Genomic DNA, 22,808 nt, shown 5'->3' with positions numbered 1-22,808 from the left:
GCAAGAATTTTTCAACCAAAATATAGCAGTTTTAGCTTCCAAAACGACTTTTAAAAGTTACAATATATATATAAACCCAAATAGTCTTAAGGCACATTATTCCTATAGTACAGCACACCATAGACATAAAATTTGAAAAGCAACACAGTTTTTTAACTGGCACTCGTGAAGAATTCTCTGGTACATAGCAGAATAGGCTGGTCTAATCTAAAACAAACGTTTTAAAATTTTAGTTGTCAGTCGATTCCAGTTTGTGGGGGTCTTTTAATACGCAATAACTTCTGTACTGGACGTTCGGCCTTTTTAAGTTTAACAGCCACGTTCTTTGACTGACGCTTTTTCCCACACCTTGCTGTTGATTTCCGTCTCTACTTGGTTGAAATAATAAGCTTATTAACCAGACTTTTAACCAACGCTTTTTCTAACATCTTTTATTGATAGCGTCTTTTAACCAACGTTTTCCAACAACTGTGTTTTGCTGTCGATTTCTTTCGCTTTGTTCATTAAATTACATGATTTCTGCTTCGTTTACTATCCTCGTAAAGTGCAAGGTCTTACACCGCATGCACGCTGGTCAGCTGCTAAAATTCTCTACATTTTTGCCATTTAAACGTATAGTACTGTGTGGTAAGATGGATACCGCGACCACAAAATATTTTAACTATCATAAATTTCGCGAATTCGACCCTGATATGGTGTTCATAGAGTTGAACGATTCTTGTAAAGAAATAGAGTAAGGATCTGGTGCTACGAAAACGTAACAGACAAAAATCAAGTCCAACCAATTTAACAATAAAATATAAATATTTCGCCTAAATGACAACGACAGTCAAAATATATATATATCTTTCTAACACATTATATATACAACTAGTTAATATAAGAACAATAAATCACTTATTTGTCTAAGAGTTTATTAAAAAAGCGGGTATGAAAAACATGCCTTGAAAATGTCATGATTTTACTGCATATGATTAACTGCAATACTGAATTGAATACAGGTATTTATAATTCTTCTTTGCTGGCATGGACGTCTTCCCAAATTGAAGACGTTTCTGTGTCACTAAAGTAGTTAATTTGACCTGTAAAAATTATGATTGAATGAATGTAACTTGTTTATCCTCAAATGGCAGTGCAATGACAGTCGTTATAATACCGGTGTTTTGTTTCATACACCTTGTGCCCGCTTACGTGTTACATGTATGTTACTTTTGAAAGTGAATATTATTACTTTTTTTACACAAAGGTAGCAGCGACGAGCCTTGAACCTATTACCTCTGGGTTAGAGGCAGGCGCGCTAACCACTACGCCAGACATATATACCGATACCTGTGTAATGAGTTGGGTATATCAATAAAGGATTCACTGAAAATGCTTTTAGATCTCTTTTCTCAAAAGGCGTCATATATTTTTCTCTAAAATGAAAATTAAATAAAAAAAATTGAAAACAAAAATTTTTTTAAAATATTGTAGCAAATTAAACAAGTACTTGGAAAATGAGCAAAATATCTAAAATTTTTAGTAAAATTATAACTTAGCTACATGTATTGCTCGAAAAGTATATTTAACTATAGTCAAATATACACTGATATCCTATAAAGTACTGTGGGGTAAGATCCCGTTAGAACATAAATTCTATGTTTTATGTTTTTAACAACTAACAACACTCTTTTAGAGTCGTAAGGATACGGTTATATAATTCTGTAAATATTCTTTGTTTACTACCAAATTAGGCAATGAAGGACGTCTATATAAATATACCCTATTTACAGTAGGGTGGGAAAAGGCGGAACACCTTTAGCACATAATATCCAAATATCCTGATCGCGTTCTAAACAATTAACAACGATGTATAGGAGTCGTGAGGATACGGTTTTAAAATCCTTTGTTTACTACCAAACGGGAAAATGGAAAAAAAGATGTCCCATCTACCCCCACCTTACTATATTATATTATAAAACTACATACTTACATTGGGTGTTTGTTGAACATAATGGGCAGATATTCATCGACTGGCACCATTCTATGTAGGGGCTTGCCAGCAAGTAGTTTTTGAGCACCAGAATTGGACAAAATGTACGCAAGTGTCCAGTATGAATAGTCTGCCTCAACTAAAAGGGGGCAGTCTGGAACAGATTTTTCTGGTTCTTTTATCTGCATTCGTTTTCGGCCGATATATCTAAAAAGATTTTCTTGTTGTATGATAATATATGTGGTATTGGTAGTTTTTTAGTGTTTATATAACATGAGTGTTTTCTTAAGTTTTAGATACACAAGGTGTATTCATACACCTCATGCTCACTGTCAAGTTATAATATGGGTGTCTTCTTATACACCAGACACACATGGTGTATTCATACACCTCATGCTCACTGTTGAGTTATAACATGAGTGTCTTCTTATACACCAGACACACATGGTGTATTCATACACCTAATGCTCACTGTTGAGTTATAACATGGGTGTCTTCTTATACACCAGGCACACATGGTGTATTTATACACCTCATGCTCACTGTTGAGTTATAACATGGGTGTTTTTTATTCATACACCTCATGCTCACTGTCAAGTAATAATATGAGTGACTTCTTATACACCAGACACACATGGTGTATTCATACACCTAATGCTCACTGTCAAGTTATACTTAAAAAATTATTAATTTAAAAAAAAATAATACCATTTTTCATGGTAAATTAAACATAAAAAATTTACAAATAAAGTTACATTAAATCCCATTCCAATTTTGCATCTTCAATTTCTTCCATGACATTTTTCAATCTTCTATTAAAAGAAATCTCAAATCTTAAATCATCCTCAAAAACAATAACTTGGTCCAATTTATTTTTAACCACCTGTAAAAAAAATTTAAAAAAATTTAAAAATATTTTTTTGTAATGGAAATGAAAATCAATTGTTATAATATTGTGGGTAGGTAAAATGGATACCATTAGCACCAAAATCATATGTTTTCTAATTGTTTTAAACAATTAACATTGCTTTTTTAGAAGTTGTGAGTATACGGTTATATAATTCTGTAAATATTCTTTGTTTATTACTAAATGGGACGAGAAAATTGAACGAAAACATGAACTATCTTACTACACCCTATTAATACTCATTCTCACTGTTAAGTTATAACATGGGTGTCGTCTTATACACCAGACACACATGGTGTATTCATACACCTTATGCTCACTGTCAAGTTATAACATGGGTGTCTTCTTATACACCAGACACACATGGTGTATTCATACACCTCATGCTCACTGGTGAGTTATAAAACGACTGTCTTCTTATACACCAGACACACATGGTGTATTCATACACCTCATGCTCACTGTTAAGTTATAACATGGGTGTCGTCTTATACACCAGACACACATGGTGTATTCATACACCTCATGCTCACTGTTAAGTTATAACATGGGTGTCTTCTTATACACCAGCCACACATGGTGTATTCATACACCTCATGCTCACTGGTGAGTTATAAAACGACTGTCTTCTTATACACCAGACACACATGGTGTATTCATACACCTCATGCTCACTGTTAAGTTATAACATGGGTGTCGTCTTATACACCAGACACACATGGTGTATTCATACAACTCATGCTCACTGTTGAGTTATAACATGGGTGTCGTCTTATACACCAGACACACATGGTGTATTCATACACCTCATGCTCACTGTTAAGTTATAACATGGGTGTCGTCTTATACACCAGACACACATGGTGTATTCATGCACCTCATGCTCACTGTTGAGTTATAACACGGGTGTCTTCTTATACACCAGACACATATGGTGTATTCATACACCTCGTGCTCACTGTTAAGTTATAACATGGGTGTCTTCTTATACACCAGACACACATGGTGTATTCATACACCTCATGCTCACTGTTAAGTTATAACATGGGTGTCGTCTTATACACCAGACACACATGGTGTATTCATACACCTCATGCTCACTGTCGAGTTATAACATGGGTGTCTTCTTATACACCAGCCACACATGGTGTATTCATACACCTCATGCTCACTGTCAAGAAACCAAACGTACCTCTTGCCAAATAAAGTAGTGAGACAGAAAACAGCCAATTTCCCCACGAGTTAAAGTTCGTTCTCTATAAGGATCTACATAACCAGGCAACATGTCGATTCCCATGTGTTTCAAATACGTTGTGTTTAAAGTCCTGTATGAATAAATGAATGAATGAATGTAACTTGTTTATACTTGTGGTTGTGGTAGGGTAATGATAGTTGTTATAACACGGGTGTTTTGTTTCATACACCTCGTGCCCGCTTATTTGTTACCAAGTATGTAACTTGTGAGTTTTTTTTCTGTATGACCGGCAATTTGGATAGCCTATTAGTGACCACTATATTTTATTACTGTAGTAAACCAAAAGTATATTGTATTAAATTAACTTTTTTATAGGAGTTCTATACGGGTGAGGTCCTACAGCAGGGCATGCTATGGGACCTGAGATTTAGACCAGAGTTGTTCCATTACCTCAACATTGTATATGCACGTTCTATTCTATATGGGTGAGGTCCTACAGTGAGTCATGCCATGGGACCTGAGATTTAGGTCAGAGTTGGCCCATTACCCCAACACCCAGGGTGCTTAGTGACCACTGGGTTGGAGCAATGCTTATTTATTAACGAAACAGGGGGCCATGAGTGTTAAGTGTCTCTAAAAGGGCCACAAACCCTAAAATTTACGAAACGGTAATTTATGCAAAAAAAAAATTAAATAAAAAAATTTACTTGCTGTCCACAGCTTTAAAGTGTGTAAACTCAATTCCTTGCAATTCAAGAGCTTTAGACATTCTGTAGTATCTGTCTTCCCTTCTTTCCAAATTGATCATAAAAATCTAAAAAAAGTTTGTTTTTCTAAAAAAATAAAACCTAATATTTTTTTAATGATAATTTTTTTAAAGAAAGTCTAAATTTTGTTTGAAAGGTGTTTAACAAATAACACAAAAAAAATGAATTTATTATTTGAAAACAGTAGTGAAGATCATAATAATTATAAACAACAAAACGAAGGAAATTAGTAGCAAAACGACAGTTGTTAAAACCCACTATTAATGTTATAATTACAAGACAAAAACAATCACCCACAAAGTTACATACGAGGTAACATATAAGCGGGCACGAGGGGTATGAAACAGAACACCCGTGCTATAACGACTGTCGTTTACCAGCCATGCAAGGATAAATAAGTTACATTCATTCAACCAGAAAATAAATAAATAATCACCCGCAAAGTTGCATACGTTGTAACAAATAAGCGGGCACGAGGGGTATGAAACAGAACACCCGTGCTATAACGACTGACGTTTACCAGCCATGCAAGGATAAATAAGTTACAGTCATTCAACCAGAAAATAATCACCCGCAAAGTTACATACGAGGTAACATATAAGCGGGCACAAGGTGTATGAAACAGAACACCTGTGTTATAACGACTGTTGTTGCCCCGCCACGCGAGGATAAATAAGTTGCATTCATTCAACCAGAAAACAATCACCCACAAAGTTACATACGTGGTAACAAATAAAGGGGCACAAGGTGTATGAAACAGAACACCCGTGTTATAACGACTGTCGTTTTCCCTCTATGCGAGGATAAATAAGTTTCATTCATTCATTACCTTATCAAATCCCAAACTTGTATTGTGAAACACTGGTTTTAAATAATCCACTGGTTGAATTTCAATTCCTATTCCAACAGGTGGCTCAGCTGTAAAATAGAAATAGTATATTGCAGTGTTGCGCTTTTAATTTACTCCACAGTGTTGCCATTAAATTTTTTTTTTAATTTTTACAGTGAGCATGAGGTGTATGAATACACTATGTGTGTCTGGTGTATAAGAAGACACCCATGTTATAACTCAACAGTGAGCATGAGGTGTATGAATACACCATGTGTGTCTGGTGTATAAGAAGACACCCATGTTATAACTCAACAGTGAGCATGAGGTGTATGAATACACTATGTGTGTCTGGTGTATAAGAAGACACCCATGCTATAACTCAACAGTGAGCATGAGGTGTATGAATACACCATATGTGTCTGGTGTATAAGAAGACACCCATGTTATAACTCAACAGTGAGCATGAGGTGTATGAATACACTATGTGTGTCTGGTGTATAAGAAGACACCCATGCTATAACTCAACAGTGAGCATGAGGTGTATGAATACACCATGTGTGTCTGGTGTATAAGAAGACACTCATGTTATAACTCAACAGTGAGCATGAGGTGTATGAATACACTATGTGTGTCTGGTGTATAAGAAGACACCCATGCTATAACTCGACAGTGAGCATGAGGTGTATGAATACACCATGTGTGTCTGGTGTATAAGAAGACACAAATAGGTAAACTTAACAGCGAGCATTTAACATAAACAAAATAAAATAAAAAACAGTAATTATAAAAAAACACAAAATTTTTTATAAGAAATTGTCTGAAATTATTTTAAAATACAAATTGTTAATAAAAAAAATTTGAAAAAAACTTACTCATAATTTCCATTATAAAATGGGTGAATGTTTCAACTTCTTCTCTTAGCGATTGATCGTGTTTTAATGGTATTGGCATACACCCATATATATGTGTGTTGTCGATATATAATGGTATATCTGAAAAAATACAACATTTTATATGGGTGTATAAATACAACATGTGTGTCTGGTGTATAAGAATACACTTATGTTATAACTCGACAGTGAGCATGAGGTGTACATCCAGTCCCAAAATATATAAAAACACCCAAAATTTCTAAAAAAAAAAAGAAAAACAATAATTTTACCTGCTAATTTAGCATGAATCGAAAACACTATTATATCATCTACCAAAAGATAGTAGTCTTCGTGTAACGGCCAAAACCGCAATTTACGTGATTTTCTTGCCACTAAATTGACTAAGAATGTAGAATGTACCATCGGCACCTCGAAAACACCTACAGTTTCTCGATTACGAATTTCAAAGTAGTTGTCAGCTCTTTTATAGTAGCCCTAAAAAATTTTTTTTAATTATGTAATTTTTTTTATGTGTAAGAAATAATAGGAGTTATTTTTTACTTGACAGTGAGCATGAGGTGTATGGATAAATTTGTGTGTCTGGTGTATAAGAAGACACCCGTGTTATAACTCAACAGTGAGCATGAGGTGTATGAATACACCATGTGTGTCTGGTGTATAAGAAGACACCCGTGTTATAACTCAACAGTGAGCATGAGGTGTATGAATACAACATGTGTGTCTGGTGTATAAGAAGACACCCTAGTTATAACTCGACAGTGAGCATGAGGTGTATGAATACTTCTAAACGCAAAAAATACTTACATTTTCATCTTGGTCTGCCCAGAAATTAGCATAACTTGCTATGGTGGTCAGCATTGGAGCTACAATAGTCAAATCCCTTGATATTAGATGTTGTAACGTATGTGGATTTATTAGCATATTATCAGCGTCTAGGTACTGAAAAAAAAAATTGTATATATATATATATATATATAGGCCTATATGTGTATGTATATATATAGTAGGGTGGGAAAATTGGGACACTTTCTCATTGTATTTTTTTGTCTCATTTGGTAGTAAACAAGGGACATTCAAAGAATTATATAACTGTGTCCTCACGATTTACATAGACCGTTGTTGATTGTTTAAAACACGATCAGGATATTATGTTGTGTATGAAACAGAACACCTGTGTTATAACGACTGTCCTTTTCCTGCCACGTGAGAATAAAGTAAGTTACATAAAATTAACAGCAAAATTACCAGTATAAAATCAGACCACATTTTTCTGGCTTTTTCTAATGCCTGCTGTCTTAGTTGCAGCATTTTGATATGTCTTTCTTCAGGCCAGTGTAAATTGCCTTTTTGTTCTTTATAGAACCTAGTAAAAAAATTATTAAAGAGACAAATTTTGTCTAGCGCTGTGTGTTCTTGGGCTAGACACTTAATGGCAATCGCTACAACCCAGCGGTCACTGATGGGTTGTTTAAATTATTAAACCATATAAAAAATCACCTACAAAGTTACATATATGGTAACTTGTCACTGGGCACGAGGTGTATAAAACAAAACACCCATGTTATAACGACTATTGTTGCCCTGCCAAGCGAGGATGAATAAAATTCATTCACATTAATTTAATGCAGCAGGTTTTAATCGGGCAAATAAAAATTACCCTTTTTAGCATACATATATACTAATTATAAATATAAAATATTTGTACAAAAATATTTATATATATAGTAGGGTGGGGGACGATGGGTCACCTTTTTACTCTATTTTCTTGTGCCATTTAGTAGTAAACAAAGAACATTTAAAGATTTATAAAACCGTATCCTCACGACTTCCATAGACTGTTGTTAATTGTTTAAAACACGATCAGGATATTTGGATATTATGTGCTAAATGTGTCTCACCTTCTCCCACTCTGCTATATATATACCTGAAAATTTTTACATATAAAATAAAATTAGGTATTGTAGTTACCATTCCGTATCTGGTTTTTCAAAAACCAAGTCATGATACTCGTGTTTTACCGTGTTTGTCCATTTTTCCAGAATTTGTGAAGAGTTGTCACTGTTGTGGTCAGTTACTATCCTGTTTAAAAAATAAGATAGAAAAGCTCATGCTCACTGTCGAGTTATAACATGAGTGTCTTCTTATACACCAGACACACATTGCGTATTCATACACCTCATGTTCACTGTTGAGTTTTAACATGGGTGTCTTCTTATACACCAGACACACATGGTGTATTCATACACCTCATGCTCACTGTCGAGTTATAACATAGGTGTCTTCTTATACACCAGACACACATGGTGTATCCATACACCTCATGTTCACTGTTGAGTTATAACATGGGTGTCTTCTTATACACCAGACACACATGGTGTATTCATACATCTCATGCTCACTGACGAGTTATAACATGGGTGTCTTCTTATACACCAGACACACATTGCGTATTCATACACCTCATGTTCACTGTTGAGTTTTAACATGGGTGTCTTCTTATACACCAGACACACATGGTGTATTCATACACCTCATGCTCACTGTCGAGTTATAACATAGGTGTCTTCTTATACACCAGACACACATGGTGTATTCATACACCTCATGCTCACTGTCGAGTTACAACAAAGTGTCAAAAGCGTTATACAAACACTAGCGAACTAAAAACCAAAACAAATATACAAAAACTATACTCACCAAAGTGAGAGTCTCTTTTTAGGATAATTAAGGTCATACAGACACTTTAAAAAATAGGGCAGTGCGTGTGCCTTATTTCGGACAAAAATCGGGACAAAAACAGTCGGTTCACGCCAGCCAGCGCCTTCAGAATACTTCCAATTTTCGACGGGTACAAAATACTCATTTTTTAACCTTTCTTCTGTCTCTTTAAAAGAGCTGTACTCTTTGGCAGTTATTACATTGTAGCTTAAAAAGAGAACGATAATTTTGTACCGTAATAAGACCATACCAAAAGCGCTAATACTAAACGCTCTGAAAAAAAGAAAATATATTACAAGAATGAAATTTCTTTCGTCTCTGCGGTCACATTAACGAAGAACAAGAGAGTTTGCAAAAGCGAAAGGCGGATAGTAACGGTAAAACAACAGTTGTTAAACCACGCTTATTGTTCCACCCTACCAATTTACGGTAAAAATAGAGTTAAATATACTTTCTCAAAATTTTAATTAATACTTTAGTAGCCTATTATAATGTACACAAATTTTCTGCAGATTATTACTCTAAAAACTTAAAAAAGTCTTGAAAATTGTTTAAATTTCGTTGTTTATATACATAGTACTGCAAAAAAATTATAACTTTAAAAAGGTGTTATACTTTAAAAAAAAGTAAATTTATAACTTTCAAAAGTATTCGAACTTTTTATTATAACTTAAAAAAAGTAAAAATATTGGTAATATTTTTATTTTGACTCTTACATATAATATATACACTGTCATACAGTAACAGTTGTACAGAACACTACTAAGAAATTGTTGCTAAATTTTCGCTTCGTATAAAAACACTATTACACATTTAAACGGTCCTACTAAAACACGCCCGGCGGGGCCCGGTGGAAAAAAATATACTAAAACACGCCCGGTGCGGGGCCCGGTGGGGCCCGGTGGGACACGGTGTTACGAGTCATACTAAAACACGCCCGGTGGGGGGCCCGGTGAGTATTTCTTGAAAAGGGAGCTTTCCCTATTCAAGATCCACCAAAATGTGATGCGTGTATTCAGATTTTTAGCCTAATGAGACCCCCGAGTTGAGTTTTTTAAAAATTAACTTTGATTATGGATGTACGAAGTTTGTTTCGTTGTACACTTACATAATGAACTGTATTTTTAGCAAAAGTTTATTCGTTAAATTTGGTTAATAGGGGGTGGGGTAAGATGAGACACCTTTTTATTCTATTTCTCGTCCCATTTGGTAGTAAGCAAAGAACATTCAAAGAATTTCTAAAACTATGTCCTCACGACTCCCATAGACTGTTGTTAATTGTTTAAAACACGATCAAGATATTTAAATATTATAGTAGGACGGGGGGAGACGGGACACCTTTAGCACATAAGATCCAAATTTTCTGTTCGTGTTTTAAACAATTAACAACGTTCTATGGGAGTCGTAAGAATATAGTTTTATAATTCTTTGAATGTTCTTTGCTTACTACCAAATGGGACAAAAAACAGAATGAAAAGGTGTCCCATCTTACCCCACCCTACTATATGTGCTATAAGGGTCCTACCTTAGGCCACAGTACTATACATACACTTATACTTGATCGAAGTTTTATTATTAAAAACTTTAAAAGACGAACAATGTAACTTTTAAAACGAAAAATGTAAATATTAGACATGATGTGTCTTTTAGTTAGCGTGTTAGGCTTTTACGTATTCGGACAAGCCCTCAGTAGCGCGATCCCACGTTTGTTTCCGTTTTAGCAGAACGATAATTAAAGGACTTGCGAATTACGTGTCCATTTTCATCATCATGTTTTATTTCCTATGCACATTTTGTTTCAGCGATGACGTGCGAAGCAAGAATGTAATTTCTATCACCGAAAATTGCCATCTTTATGCCTTAAAGACAGACAATATCTTCCAATTTTTTCACAAGTTCTGTTTCACACACGCATTTTGGTGGCTCTTGCATAGGGAAAGCTCCCCTTTCAAGAAATACTCACCGGGCCCCCCACCGGGCGTGTTTTAGTATGACTCGTAACACCGGGTCCTCGCCGGGTCCCACCGGGCCCCGCACCGGGCGTGGTTTAGTATATTTTTTTCCACCGGGCCCCGCCGGGCGTGTTTTAGTAGGACCCCATTTAAACTGTACTATGTGCTGTTAAAGTTTTATACGGACAAATTTACGTTAAAAAAAGGCTGTATAACGTTCTGCTACAATTTTAAACTGTATAAAACTGTTCAGTTGATACATTGAGTGCAGTCTAGACGCTTTGCGCTGCAGACATCAGACACGTTGGCAAATGGGTCAAAAGAAAAAGTGCTTTTGAAAGAAATAAAAAGGTTCTCTCTAGGGGTATGTCCCTGTGCTATTTACGTACAAAAGTGAGAATCGAAACGGCTGTTTTTTTTATTGGGGCTGTAACTTTATTTAGAACACTATATGGTAAGGTGGGGGGAGATGGGACACCTTTAGCTCTTAATATCCAAATTTCCTGATCGTGTTTTAAACAATCAACAGCGGTCTATTAGAGTCGTGAGGATACGGTTTTATAATTTTGTTTACTACCAAATGAGACGAGAAAATATAATGAAGGTGTCCCATCTTTCTCTACCGCAATACACAATTGTATAGCATTATAAAACGAAAATATTGCTACTTTTCACGTTTTTGGATTGCATTTTACTAATGCTCTCCAAGCAAAATAGCAAAACGGCTGTTTTTATTGGGCCATACATTAAGAAACTACACAACTGTATAGCGTTATAAAACGTCGATAAACTGCTACTTTTACCTTTTTTAATTGCATTTTACTCATAATTCGTTTAAACTAATGCGCAAGCTGGCACGAGTTATAACACCCGTGTTATAACGACTGTGGTTTTCCAGTCACGCAAGTTACATTTCCAGAGGTACTGGGTTCAAGGCTCGTCGCTGCTACCATTGTGGGCGTATGTGTCCTTGGGCAAGACAGTTAACAGCAATTGCTCCAACCCAGTGGTCACTAATGGGTTATCCAAATTATCATCCATACATAAAAAAACGCCCGGAAAAATCACTCATAAAGTTACATATATGGTAACTCGTAAGCGGGCACGAGGTGCTTTAAACAGAACACCCGTGTTATAATGACTGTCTTTGCCCCGCCATGCGAAGATAAACGAGTTACATTCCTTCATTCATTTAAAATAGGCAAAAAACGCCAGAATTGTATGACAATGCTGTTTTATTCTATAGCGAAATTAAATGCGCGTACGTAACTACAATGTAATAATACATGCTTGTGGTTATATGGCAGTCAGAACAAAACTTTGTACAATTTTTGGAACACGTGTGTCATTCCAACGGATTGCGTCTAAGTGGCAATTGTCGTCTTATGGCGCGCTGGCTGAAAAAATTGTCCCATCTGAAAAAAGTATAGTAGTTTGGGGTAAGATGGGATTCGTTCTCTTTTCTCGTTCCATTTGCCAGTAAACAAAGAATATTTACAGAATTATATACCGTATCCTCACGACTCTGAAAGAGCGTTTTTAATTTTTTAAAACACGATTAAAGATACTGGCGTATGTGTCCTTGGACAAGACATTTAACAGCAATTGCTTCAACCCAGAGGTCACTAATGGGTTGTCTAAATTGTCAGCTATACAAAAAACAACCACTTACAAAGTTACATAAGTGGTAACTTGTAAGCAGGCACTAGGTGTATGAAACAGAACACCCGTGTTATAATTATAACGACTATCATTACCCCGCCATGCGAGGATAAATAAGTTATATTAAAACAAAAAATTATGATTAAAAAACTAGCTTTATCCTCGCATGGCTGGAAAACGATAGTCGTTATATTAACACGGGTGTTCTGTTTCATACACCTTGTGCCCGCTTACAAGTTACCACGTATGTAACTGCTTTCATTAGTTTAAATTTAAAATCACTTACCAGATAATAGATTGTGTAAATCATCCCTGACAACTGGAACTAATTCATGAAGTCCGATAAAGTCTTGAGCAGTGTATACACGTTCGTTGCTACCAATATTCCCACTCGCGATTTGCTGTAAAAATGCATTTCGTTAAATTTGCAATAAATTTTTCTAAAAAGTAGTTTATTACGAAACTTTTTATACATTTTGCAATTTTTTCTAACATTTTCAAATCAAATAAAAAAACAATTAAAATATTTAGTAACAATTACCCAAAAGAAATTTTTCATAATAAAACCATAATGAAATTTGGGAAAAACATAAAAATATGAAATTTTTACCTGCAATTGTGTAATAGCGTGTCTTCTCACGCCAACAGCAAATAAAACAACGTTTTGTCGTCTAGCTGCGTTTGCATTTGCAAGTAAAAGAGTACTGTCTGTTGCCCTGTGCAAAATTTTAATGTATAGTAGGGTGGGGGAAGACAGGACACCTTTAGCACATAATATCCGAATATCCTGATCGTGTTTTAAACAATTAACAACGGAGTCGTGAGGATACAGTTTTATAATTCTTTAAATGCTCTTTGTTTACTACCAAATGGGACGAGAAATAGAATGAAAAGGTGTCCCATCTTCCCCCACCTTACTATATAAATTAGCAAGTTATTTTATGTAATGCCTAAACAAGTCAAGAAGAAGTCAGTCATTTTTTTTAAAACATCTATTTTATGCAATTTTTGAACAGGCCAAAAATGAAAAAAAAAGTTTTTTTTTTAATTTTCAAAAGAGAGAAAATAGAAAAAGGCGAAACTCACGGTCCATCTGTAACTATGACAATTGCCTTTTTCGTGCATGGGTCAGCAAATCTCTCAGATCCAGCCAAATCAACCCTTACAGCTTGGTTAATAGCACGGGCCGTGTATGTTGTGTACCCATGGTGTCTGATTTTATCCGCTGCCAACTGTACAGTAAAAATACTTTGGTCAAATTTTATAAATACTGTGTATTAAAAATACTTTGGGTAAATTTTATACTGGGTATTAAAAATACTTCGCGTTAAAAATGGACCTTATCCATATAGATTAGAATGTGCATATACAATGTTAGGGTAATGGGCCAACTCTGGTCTAAATCTCAGGTCCCATGACATGCCTCACTGTAGGACCTCACCCATATAGAATAGAATGTTTATACTTACGTTAAATCTTATATGTGACGCATATCGTCCCAGTCCTATTTCAGTCTTTAAGTAATTTTGCCTTGATGTTACTCTGTAAAAAATAAAGAATAAAATATGTTATTTCATGTAATGCCTAAACAAGTCAGTTATTTCATGTAATGTCTAAACAAGTCAGTTATTTCATGTAATGCCTAAACAAGTCAGTTATTTCATGTAATGTCTAAACAAGTCAGTTATTTCATGTAATGCCTAAACAAGTCAGTTATTTCATGTAATGCCTAAACAAGTCAGTTATTTCATGTAATGTCTAAACAAGTCAGTTATTTCATGTAATGCCTAAACAAGTCAGTTATTTCATGTAATGCCTAAACAAGTCAGTTATTCCATGTAATGCCTAAACAAGTCAGTTATTTCATGTAATGCCTAAACAAGTCAGTTATTTCATGTAATGCCTAAACAAGTCAGTTATTTCATGTAATGCCTAAACAAGTCAGTTATTTCATGTAATGCCTAAACAAGTCAGTTATTTCATGTAATGCCTAAACAAGTCAGTTATTTCATGTAATGCCCAAACAAGTCAGTTATTTCATGTAATGTCCAAACAAGTCAGTTATTTCATGTAATGTCTAAACAAGTCAGTTATTTCATGTAATGCCCAAACAAGTCAGTTATTTCATGTAATGTCTAAACAAGTCAGTTATTTCATGTAATGCCCAAACAAGTCAGTTATTTCATGTAATGTCTAAACAAGTCAGTTATTTCATGTAATGTCTAAACAAGTCAGTTATTTCATGTAATGTCTAAACAAGTCAGTTATTTCATGTAATGTCTAAACAAGTCAGTTATTTCATGTAATGTCTAAACAAGTCAGTTATTTCATGTAATGCCCAAACAAGTCAGTTATTTCATGTAATGTCTAAACAAGTCAGTTATTTCATGTAATGCCTAAACAAGTCAGTTATTTCATGTAATGTCTAAACAAGTCAGTTATTTCATGTAATGCCTAAACAAGTCAGTTATTTCATGTAATGCCTAAACAAGTCAGTTATTCCATGTAATGCCTAAACAAGTCAGTTATTTCATGTAATGCCTAAACAAGTCAGTTATTTCATGTAATGTCTAAACAAGTCAGTTATTTCATGTAATGCCTAAACAAGTCAGTTATTTCATGTAATGCCTAAACAAGTCAGTTATTTCATGTAATGCCTAAACAAGTCAGTTATTTCATGTAATGCCTAAACAAGTCAGTTATTTCATGTAATGCCTAAACAAGTCAGTTATTTCATGTAATGCCTAAACAAGTCAGTTATTTCATGTAATGCCTAAACAAGTCAGTTATTTCATGTAATGTCTAAACAAGTCAGTTATTTCATGTAATGCCTAAACAAGTCAGTTATTTCATGTAATGCCTAAACAAGTCAGTTATTTCATGTAATGCCTAAACAAGTCAGTTATTTCATGTAATGCCTAAACAAGTCAGTTATTTCATGTAATGCCTAAACAAGTCAGTTATTTCATGTAATGTCTAAACAAGTCAGTTATTTCATGTAATGCCTAAACAAGTCAGTTATTTCATGTAATGCCTAAACAAGTCAGTTATTTCATGTAATGTCTAAACAAGTCAGTTATTTCATGTAATGCCTAAACAAGTCAGTTATTTCATGTAATGCCTAAACAAGTCAGTTATTTCATGTAATGCCTAAACAAGTCAGTTATTTCATGTAATGCCTAAACAAGTCAGTTATTTCATGTAATGCCTAAACAAGTCAGTTATTTCATGTAATGTCTAAACAAGTCAGTTATTTCATGTAATGCCTAAACAAGTCAGTTATTTCATGTAATGCCTAAACAAGTCAGTTATTTCATGTAATGCCTAAACAAGTCAGTTATTTCATGTAATGCCTAAACAAGTCAGTTATTTCATGTAATGCCTAAACAAGTCAGTTATTTCATGTAATGTCTAAACAAGTCAGTTATTTCATGTAATGCCTAAACAAGTCAGTTATTTCATGTAATGTCTAAACAAGTCAGTTATTTCATGTAATGCCTAAACAAGTCAGTTATTTCATGTAATGCCTAAACAAGTCAGTTATTTCATGTAATGCCTAAACAAGTCAGTTATTTCATGTAATGCCTAAACAAGTCAGTTATTTCATGTAATGCCTAAACAAGTCAGTTATTTCATGTAATGCCTAAACAAGTCAGTTATTTCATGTAATGCCTAAACAAGTCAGTTATTTCATGTAATGCCTAAACAAGTCAGTTATTTCATGTAATGCCTAAACAAGTCAGTTATTTCATGTAATGTCTAAACAAGTCAGTTATTTCATGTAATGCCTAAACAAGTCAGTTATTTCATGTAATGCCTAAACAAGTCAGTTATTTCATGTAATGCCTAAACAAGTCAGTTATTTCATGTAATGCCTAAACAAGTCAGTTATTTCATGTAATGCCTAAACAAGTCAGTTATTTCATGTAATGCCTAAACAAGTCAGTTATTTCATGTAATGCCTAAACAAGTCAGTTATTTCATGTAATGCCTAAACAAGTCAGTTATTTCATGTAATGCCTAAACAAGTCAGTTATTTCATGTAATGTTTAAACAAGTCAGTTATTTCATGTAATGCCTAAACAAGTCAGTTATTTCATGTTATATGGTAGGCTGGGGGAAGATGAGACATCTTTTCTTTTAATTTTTTAGCCCATTTGGTAGTAAACAAAGAACGTTTAAAAGATTGTAAAACCGTATCCTCACGACTCCTATAGTCTGTTTTTAATTGTTCAAAACACGATCAAGATATTTGGATAATACATTATCTGCTATAAGTGTCCCATTTTACTTCACTCTACTATACCTAAAAAATAAGCCATTTTATGCTATGCCAAAAAATTTCACTCATTACAAATAAACACTTTAAATATATTTGAAAAAAAAATGTTATACCTGTTTCTAAACCAATGTGAAAATTGCATTATTCCAATTTTCGTTTGACGTAAGTCAAAAGTGGCGGCAATTTGCTTCACAAAATCAATAGAATTTTCGAAATCCAGGGTATTTAAAGATCCAGATCCGTCCAATAGGAACATTAAGTCAAGATTGTATGACCAACAGCCTAAAAAAAAATAATATTAAAAAAATTATCATAATAAACTGTTTTTATTTAAAAAAAATTTATTTTTTTACAAAAAATATACTTTTTTTATTATATACCTTTTTAATATTAATGTTAGTGTTTTTCTAATGTTTTAAAAACTTTTTGGGTGATAACTTTTATTAATTTTATTATTTTTATATTCATTATAAAACATAACAATTTTTTATTTAAATTATAAACTTTTTTTGTTTACTTTAATGTATAACAACAGTATTTATTTTCAGTGGTAAAAACCCTAAATGCAAAAAAAATTAATACAAATTCCATTGTGAAACAAAATATTTTTTCCTATAAAAAAATCTTAAAAAAAAATTGAAATTAATATTTAAAAAATTTTAAAACATTTTTTTTACCGTTTTCGTCTGGTTGGGTGAAATTAGTGTTGCGCGGTGTGCCTGGGAAATAAAGTGTTTAATCTTTGTTTTACTGGAAAATAAATTCACAAAAATAAAAAGGGAACACTTACCATTATCTAAGTCGATATCAATCGCGCTCAAAGCTGTGAAAAAAAAAAAAGTTTTGTAAAAAATTCAAAAATGGTATAGTACTGTGGGGTAAGATAGGACACCTTTAGCACGTAACATTTAAATATCCTGACCATGTTTTAAACAATTAACTACGGCCTATAGGAGTCGTGAGGATACGGTTTTATAATTCTTTTAATGTTCTTTGTTTACTACCAAATGGGAGGAAAAAATAGAATGAAAAGATGTCCCATCTTTCCCCACCCCACTATATTTTACTAAAAAACGACAAAAAAACAAAAATCTTACCCAAACATTTTGGCAGTTGCTGGTCTCCTAATAATAATGGCAACAAATTGAACAATTTTTGGGAATAAATCACGAAATTTTGGGCTTCAGAACCAGCCATGCCAAGCTGTTCTATTTCACGACTGTAGTTGCATAAATTCCTCGTGTGCTCTTTCATTAAATTGTTATAACTGGTGTAATAGCTGAAAAAAATTATTTTTTTTAATAAATTAAGTTAAAAAAATTATATAATTTTTTTTTAATCAACTAAATTTTTAAAAAATAGGAAAATAATTATTTTTTTTGACAGTAAGCATGAGGTGTATGAATACACCATGTGTGTCTGGTGTATAAGAAGACATCCATGTTATAACTCAACAGTGAGCATGAGGTGTATGAATACACCATGTGCATAGTACACAATAAAAAAAGCAAAAAATCTCCAAAAAAAAATATTTCAAAAAATTTAAAAAGTGTTTCCAGATCAAAAACCAACCTGCAAAACTGACTGGAATCACTGGTGGTTAGCATTTGTCTCATTAAAGCCAGTATTTCATTACTTCTTGAGGTAAGGGCTCTAAAATTGCAAGTAATAGGCGCTGAACTGTTTTCAGCTTGCCTTAAAACATCAAAATTGGTTTGCATTTGCCGAATAACTCGTTCGACGCCTATGCTGCTACGAACACAAAAGGAATCGTAATTCGGAGTAAAACGGTTCGTAAAATTGCGGATTCCCTCTTCAAGCGCCTGTAGAAAATGGGACGTTAAGTAGTGTAGCGGTTTTGGTATAATGCTGGACAGTTAAAGGTACAGGGTTCAAAAATTAGAAAAGGTAAAAAATTTTTTTTGGGGGGAGTATTATACTTTTTTGTAGTATGCACATTCATAAATTTCATAATAAAAAAAGGATAAACAAGTTACATTCATTTATAACTTAAAAGCTGGCACGAGGTGCATGAAACAGAACACCCAGGTTATAAAAACGTCATTGCCCCGCCATGCGACGATAAATAAATAAATAAATAGTAAAATACTTACTGATTGAGCTAGGCGTAAATATATTGGAATTATGTCCGCAATGGTTGGTTTACTTCCTTGTGTACATTCCTTATTAACCGCAGCAATGCATTTGTCATAAAGTTGAATGTTGGTCCTAAAAAAAAAACATTTTTTAATAAAAAAAAATTAAATTTAAAATAACTGAGAAAAAATATTTTTTAGAAAATATAAACAAAAATGTGTTTGTAGTGTTTTTTGATTGTTAGGTTTTATTTAAAAATTACAATCACCCACAAAGTTGCATACGTGGTAACTTATAAACAGGCATGAGGTGTATGAAACAGAACACCTGTGTTATAGCGACTATCATTGCCCCGCCACGCGAGTATAAACAAGTTACATTCATTCATTCATTCAAACAATACCTGCAAATGCTAGTATCCACATATGGATACTCATTGAAAAACAAAGAAGTACAAAGCCATTGTTTTCGCGTCATTTCTCTATAAGTACACCCTGCTTTGAAAGGCACATCTATATTTTTCATGTCAAAAACTGATTTTGGGGGCTGGCATTTGTTTGGTGCAACGCAAGTCCCAAGAGGCACTGTAAAAAAGAGATTTTTTTAGTGTGTTTTTGCTAACTGTTGAGTTATAACATGGGTGTCTTCTTATACACCAGACACACATGGTGTTTTCATACACCTCATGCTCGCTGTCGAGTTATAACATGGGTGTCTTCTTATACACCAGACAAACATGGCGTATTCATACACCTCATGCTCACTGTCAAGTTATAACATGGGTGACTTCTTATACACCAGACACACATGGTGTATTCATACAGCTCATGCTCACTGTTGAGTTATAACATGGGTGTCTTCTTATACACCAGACACACATGGTGTTTTCATACACCTCATGCTCGCTGTCGAGTTATAACATGGGTGTCTTCTTATACACCAGACACACATGGTGTATTCATACACCTCATGCTCACTGTTAAGTTATAACATGGGTGTCTTCTTATACACCAGACACACATGGTGTATTCATACACCTCATGCTCACTGTCAAGTTATAACATGGGCATACACCTCATGCTAACACGAACCTGGATCGGAAGTTGGTCTTATCGTGCCTGTAACCGGAGGCAACGACGACATCACCGGTGTTGATGATGTCATCGGAATAGTAGATAACGTTATAATTGGTGGCGCGTTGCAGAAATTTTCATCGCAACACTGGGCCCGACAATTTGTGATTTCTTGACTGGCAGCACTGGTATTGGGCAAGAGGCTTTGCAGTAAATCGCAAGTCACAGTGTTGCACGATTCACGGGGTTGACAGGAACCATAGGACAAATCAACTAGAAAAATATTTATTTTTTAGTTGGAAACACTCTTTTTTTTAGCTGAAAAATAATAATTTTTAGCTGGAAACACTATTTTTTTCCTGGAAACACTAATATTTTTAAGCTGGAAACACTAATTTTTTAAGCTGAAAACACTAATTTTTTTAAGCTGAAAACACTAATTTTTTTAAGCTGAAAACATTAATTTTTTTAAGCTGGAAACACTAAGTTTTTTAGCTGGAAACACTTTTTTTTAGCTGGAAACACCATTTAATAAAATATAATAGCTATAACATGTAAAAAATACTTACATGAATATGATAAGGAACCAGGAATGCTGGCAGAGATTGTGGCGTCTATGCCTAAACATGCGGAACCTATTTCACACTGCGAAACCACTTGGTTGTTACTGTTCACGAATGCACCACTCATTCTAATGCCGAGGTAACAGCTTAGTTGACCTGAAAATTTTGTGTTAAAATTATAGACCTTGTGCTCGCTGTCGAGTAGTACTTGGCAAGCATGGTGTATTTGTATACCTTATGCTCGCTGTCGGGTTATAATATGAGTGTCTTCTTATACACCCGACACACATGGTGTATTTGTATACCTTATGCTCACTGTTGAGTTATAACATGGGTGTCTTCTTATACACCCATTGCCGGCGAGTTATAACATGGGTGTCTTCTTATACACCAGACACACATGGTGTATTCATACACCTCGTGCTCACTGTTGAGTTATAACATGGGTGTCTTCTTTTTCACCAGACACAGATGGTGTATTCATACACCTCATGCTCACTGTCGAGTTATAACGTAGTATAATACAAATACTCACTTCCAGTGCCTGTAGTAGGACCTGTTGGACCTAAAAATGAAAAAAATATAAATATTTAGAAAAATAACATTGTGGTAATTTGAAAAAAACAGTTTGAAGTTTTTTAAATGAATGAATGTAACTTGTTTATTCTTGTGTGGTGGGGTAATGATAGTTGTTATAACACGGGTGTTCTGTTTCATACACCTTTGTGCCCACAATATAGAATAGACTTATAAAATAGGCCAACTCTGGCCTAAATCCCAGGTCCCATGGCTTGCCTCGCTGTAGGACCTAACCCATATAGAATAGAATGTTCATATACAATGTTGGGGTAACGGGCCAACTCTGACCTAAATCCCAGGTCCCATGGCTTGCCTCACTGTGGGACCTCACCCATATAAAAAACATGCAAAAAAACTTTAAAAAATTTAGCCATAAACGCATACTAGGCAAAGGTATTGTAGTAGCTGTATCATCATTGCATAAGGCCCCAGAACAGCAGTTAATTTGGCAGCGTGAAAAAGTAACATTTACGGGCGACTGCAAACCAGAAACAGCATTCCGCATAGAATCGCATGTTAGGAAACCGCACGTCACAGCTGGTATGCACCCCCCATATACAACATCAACTGTAAAAAAAATGTTAGATTTTTTAAAATTTTTTTGGGGGAGGGGTAAAAAAATTGTTTGTTTTTTTTTTAAAAAAAAGACTCTCAAAAAATATTTTTTTAAATTTTTGTTATAAAAATTTAAATACAATTAAATATTAAAAAAATTTTTTTTACTAATTTTTAATTTTTTTTGTAATTTTTTTTACCTGCTATATTTTGTGGAGACCCAAACTGCTGGGTTAATGTTGTGGCTTTCATTAAAACACATTTTGATTCGGGTGGACAGAACGACTCTCTTTTACTGTTTAAAACTGTCATGCCCAGCGCTGATGACTTTAATGTGTCATAGCAAGAGGTTGAAAATTCTAAAAAAAAAAATTAATAATTTTTTTAGGTAAATTAAAAAAAAAAAATTAAAAACAAGAATTTAAAAATTCTAAAAAAAAATTTTTATAATAATTTTTTTAGGTAAATTTTTGAATAAAAAAAATTTGAAAGACCTAAAAAATTAAGAGTATGTTATAACTACTGTTATTGCCCCGCCACGTGAGGATAAACAAGTTACATTCATTCATTCAGCCAAAAAAACAATCACCCACAAAGTTACATACATGGTAACTCGTAAGCGGGCACGAGGTGTATGAAACACAACACCTGTGTTATAACGACTGTCTTTACCCTGCCACACAAGTATAAACAAGTTACATTCATTCATTTACTATAAAGTTACATATGTGGTAACTCATAAGCGGGAACGTGGTGTATGA

The 22,808-nt window shown here is 34.1% G+C and overlaps 2 protein-coding genes across 5 annotated transcripts in view; both read right to left on the bottom strand.

The window, feature by feature from the left end:
• Positions 1-897: 897 nt before the first annotated feature.
• On the bottom strand, positions 898-9,578 carry LOC149725736 (procollagen galactosyltransferase 1-like). Of its 2 annotated transcripts, XM_089891018.1 has the most exons (13): positions 9,264-9,578; positions 8,535-8,645; positions 7,812-7,929; positions 7,371-7,505; positions 6,836-7,040; positions 6,546-6,665; positions 5,671-5,759; positions 4,782-4,888; positions 4,072-4,204; positions 2,728-2,855; positions 1,973-2,179; positions 1,330-1,415; positions 898-1,082 (listed from the first exon to the last, which is right to left on the bottom strand). In XM_089891018.1, exons 1-13 carry the CDS (start codon positions 9,530-9,532, stop codon positions 1,006-1,008), a joined length of 1,785 nt encoding a protein of 594 aa, XP_089747144.1. In that variant the 5' UTR covers positions 9,533-9,578; the 3' UTR covers positions 898-1,005. The 2 variants fall into 2 exon arrangements, with proteins under 2 accessions (XP_089747144.1, XP_089747145.1); XM_089891019.1 differs by lacking the exon at positions 6,546-6,665.
• Positions 9,579-12,453: 2,875 nt separating this feature from the next.
• The window catches only part of LOC149725734 (cubilin-like), a 59,350-nt gene continuing 48,995 nt past the window's right edge, over positions 12,454-22,808 (bottom strand). For all 3 annotated transcript variants that reach the window (XM_089890983.1, XM_089890984.1, XM_089890985.1), the window contains 17 exons: positions 22,248-22,406; positions 21,877-22,059; positions 21,449-21,478; positions 20,920-21,069; positions 20,369-20,623; positions 19,681-19,861; positions 19,295-19,409; positions 18,753-19,003; positions 18,278-18,459; positions 17,971-18,003; positions 17,858-17,899; positions 17,294-17,462; positions 14,368-14,440; positions 13,985-14,130; positions 13,509-13,614; positions 13,185-13,299; positions 12,454-12,651 (listed from right to left, as the gene is read on the bottom strand). In XM_089890983.1, the coding sequence (XP_089747109.1) occupies positions 12,620-12,651; positions 13,185-13,299; positions 13,509-13,614; positions 13,985-14,130; positions 14,368-14,440; positions 17,294-17,462; positions 17,858-17,899; positions 17,971-18,003; positions 18,278-18,459; positions 18,753-19,003; positions 19,295-19,409; positions 19,681-19,861; positions 20,369-20,623; positions 20,920-21,069; positions 21,449-21,478; positions 21,877-22,059; positions 22,248-22,406 (2,222 nt within the window). In that variant the 3' untranslated portion in view covers positions 12,454-12,619. The remainder of the gene's footprint in view (positions 12,652-13,184; positions 13,300-13,508; positions 13,615-13,984; positions 14,131-14,367; positions 14,441-17,293; positions 17,463-17,857; positions 17,900-17,970; positions 18,004-18,277; positions 18,460-18,752; positions 19,004-19,294; positions 19,410-19,680; positions 19,862-20,368; positions 20,624-20,919; positions 21,070-21,448; positions 21,479-21,876; positions 22,060-22,247; positions 22,407-22,808) is intronic.

This window comes from Ciona robusta, chromosome 13 (genome assembly GCF_009617815.1).
Source record: "Ciona robusta chromosome 13, ASM961781v2".
NCBI lineage: Eukaryota > Metazoa > Chordata > Ascidiacea > Phlebobranchia > Cionidae > Ciona > Ciona robusta.
The sequence above is the reverse complement of the archived record's forward strand: the minus strand, read 5'-3'. Positions and strand labels throughout refer to the sequence as shown.

Coding starts and splice junctions, on each gene's coding strand:
- LOC149725736 (XM_089891018.1), bottom strand. CDS start 9,532: ATGGTCTTATTACGGTACAAAATTATCGTTCTCTTTTTAAGCTACAAT. Junction 7,506..7,811: donor TGTGGTCTGATTTTATACTG/GTAATTTTGCTG, acceptor TTTTTTTTTCAG/TACCTAGACGCTGATAATAT. Junction 2,856..4,071: donor ACTACTTTATTTGGCAAGAG/GTACGTTTGGTT, acceptor TTTTTTTTACAG/GTGGTTAAAAATAAATTGGA.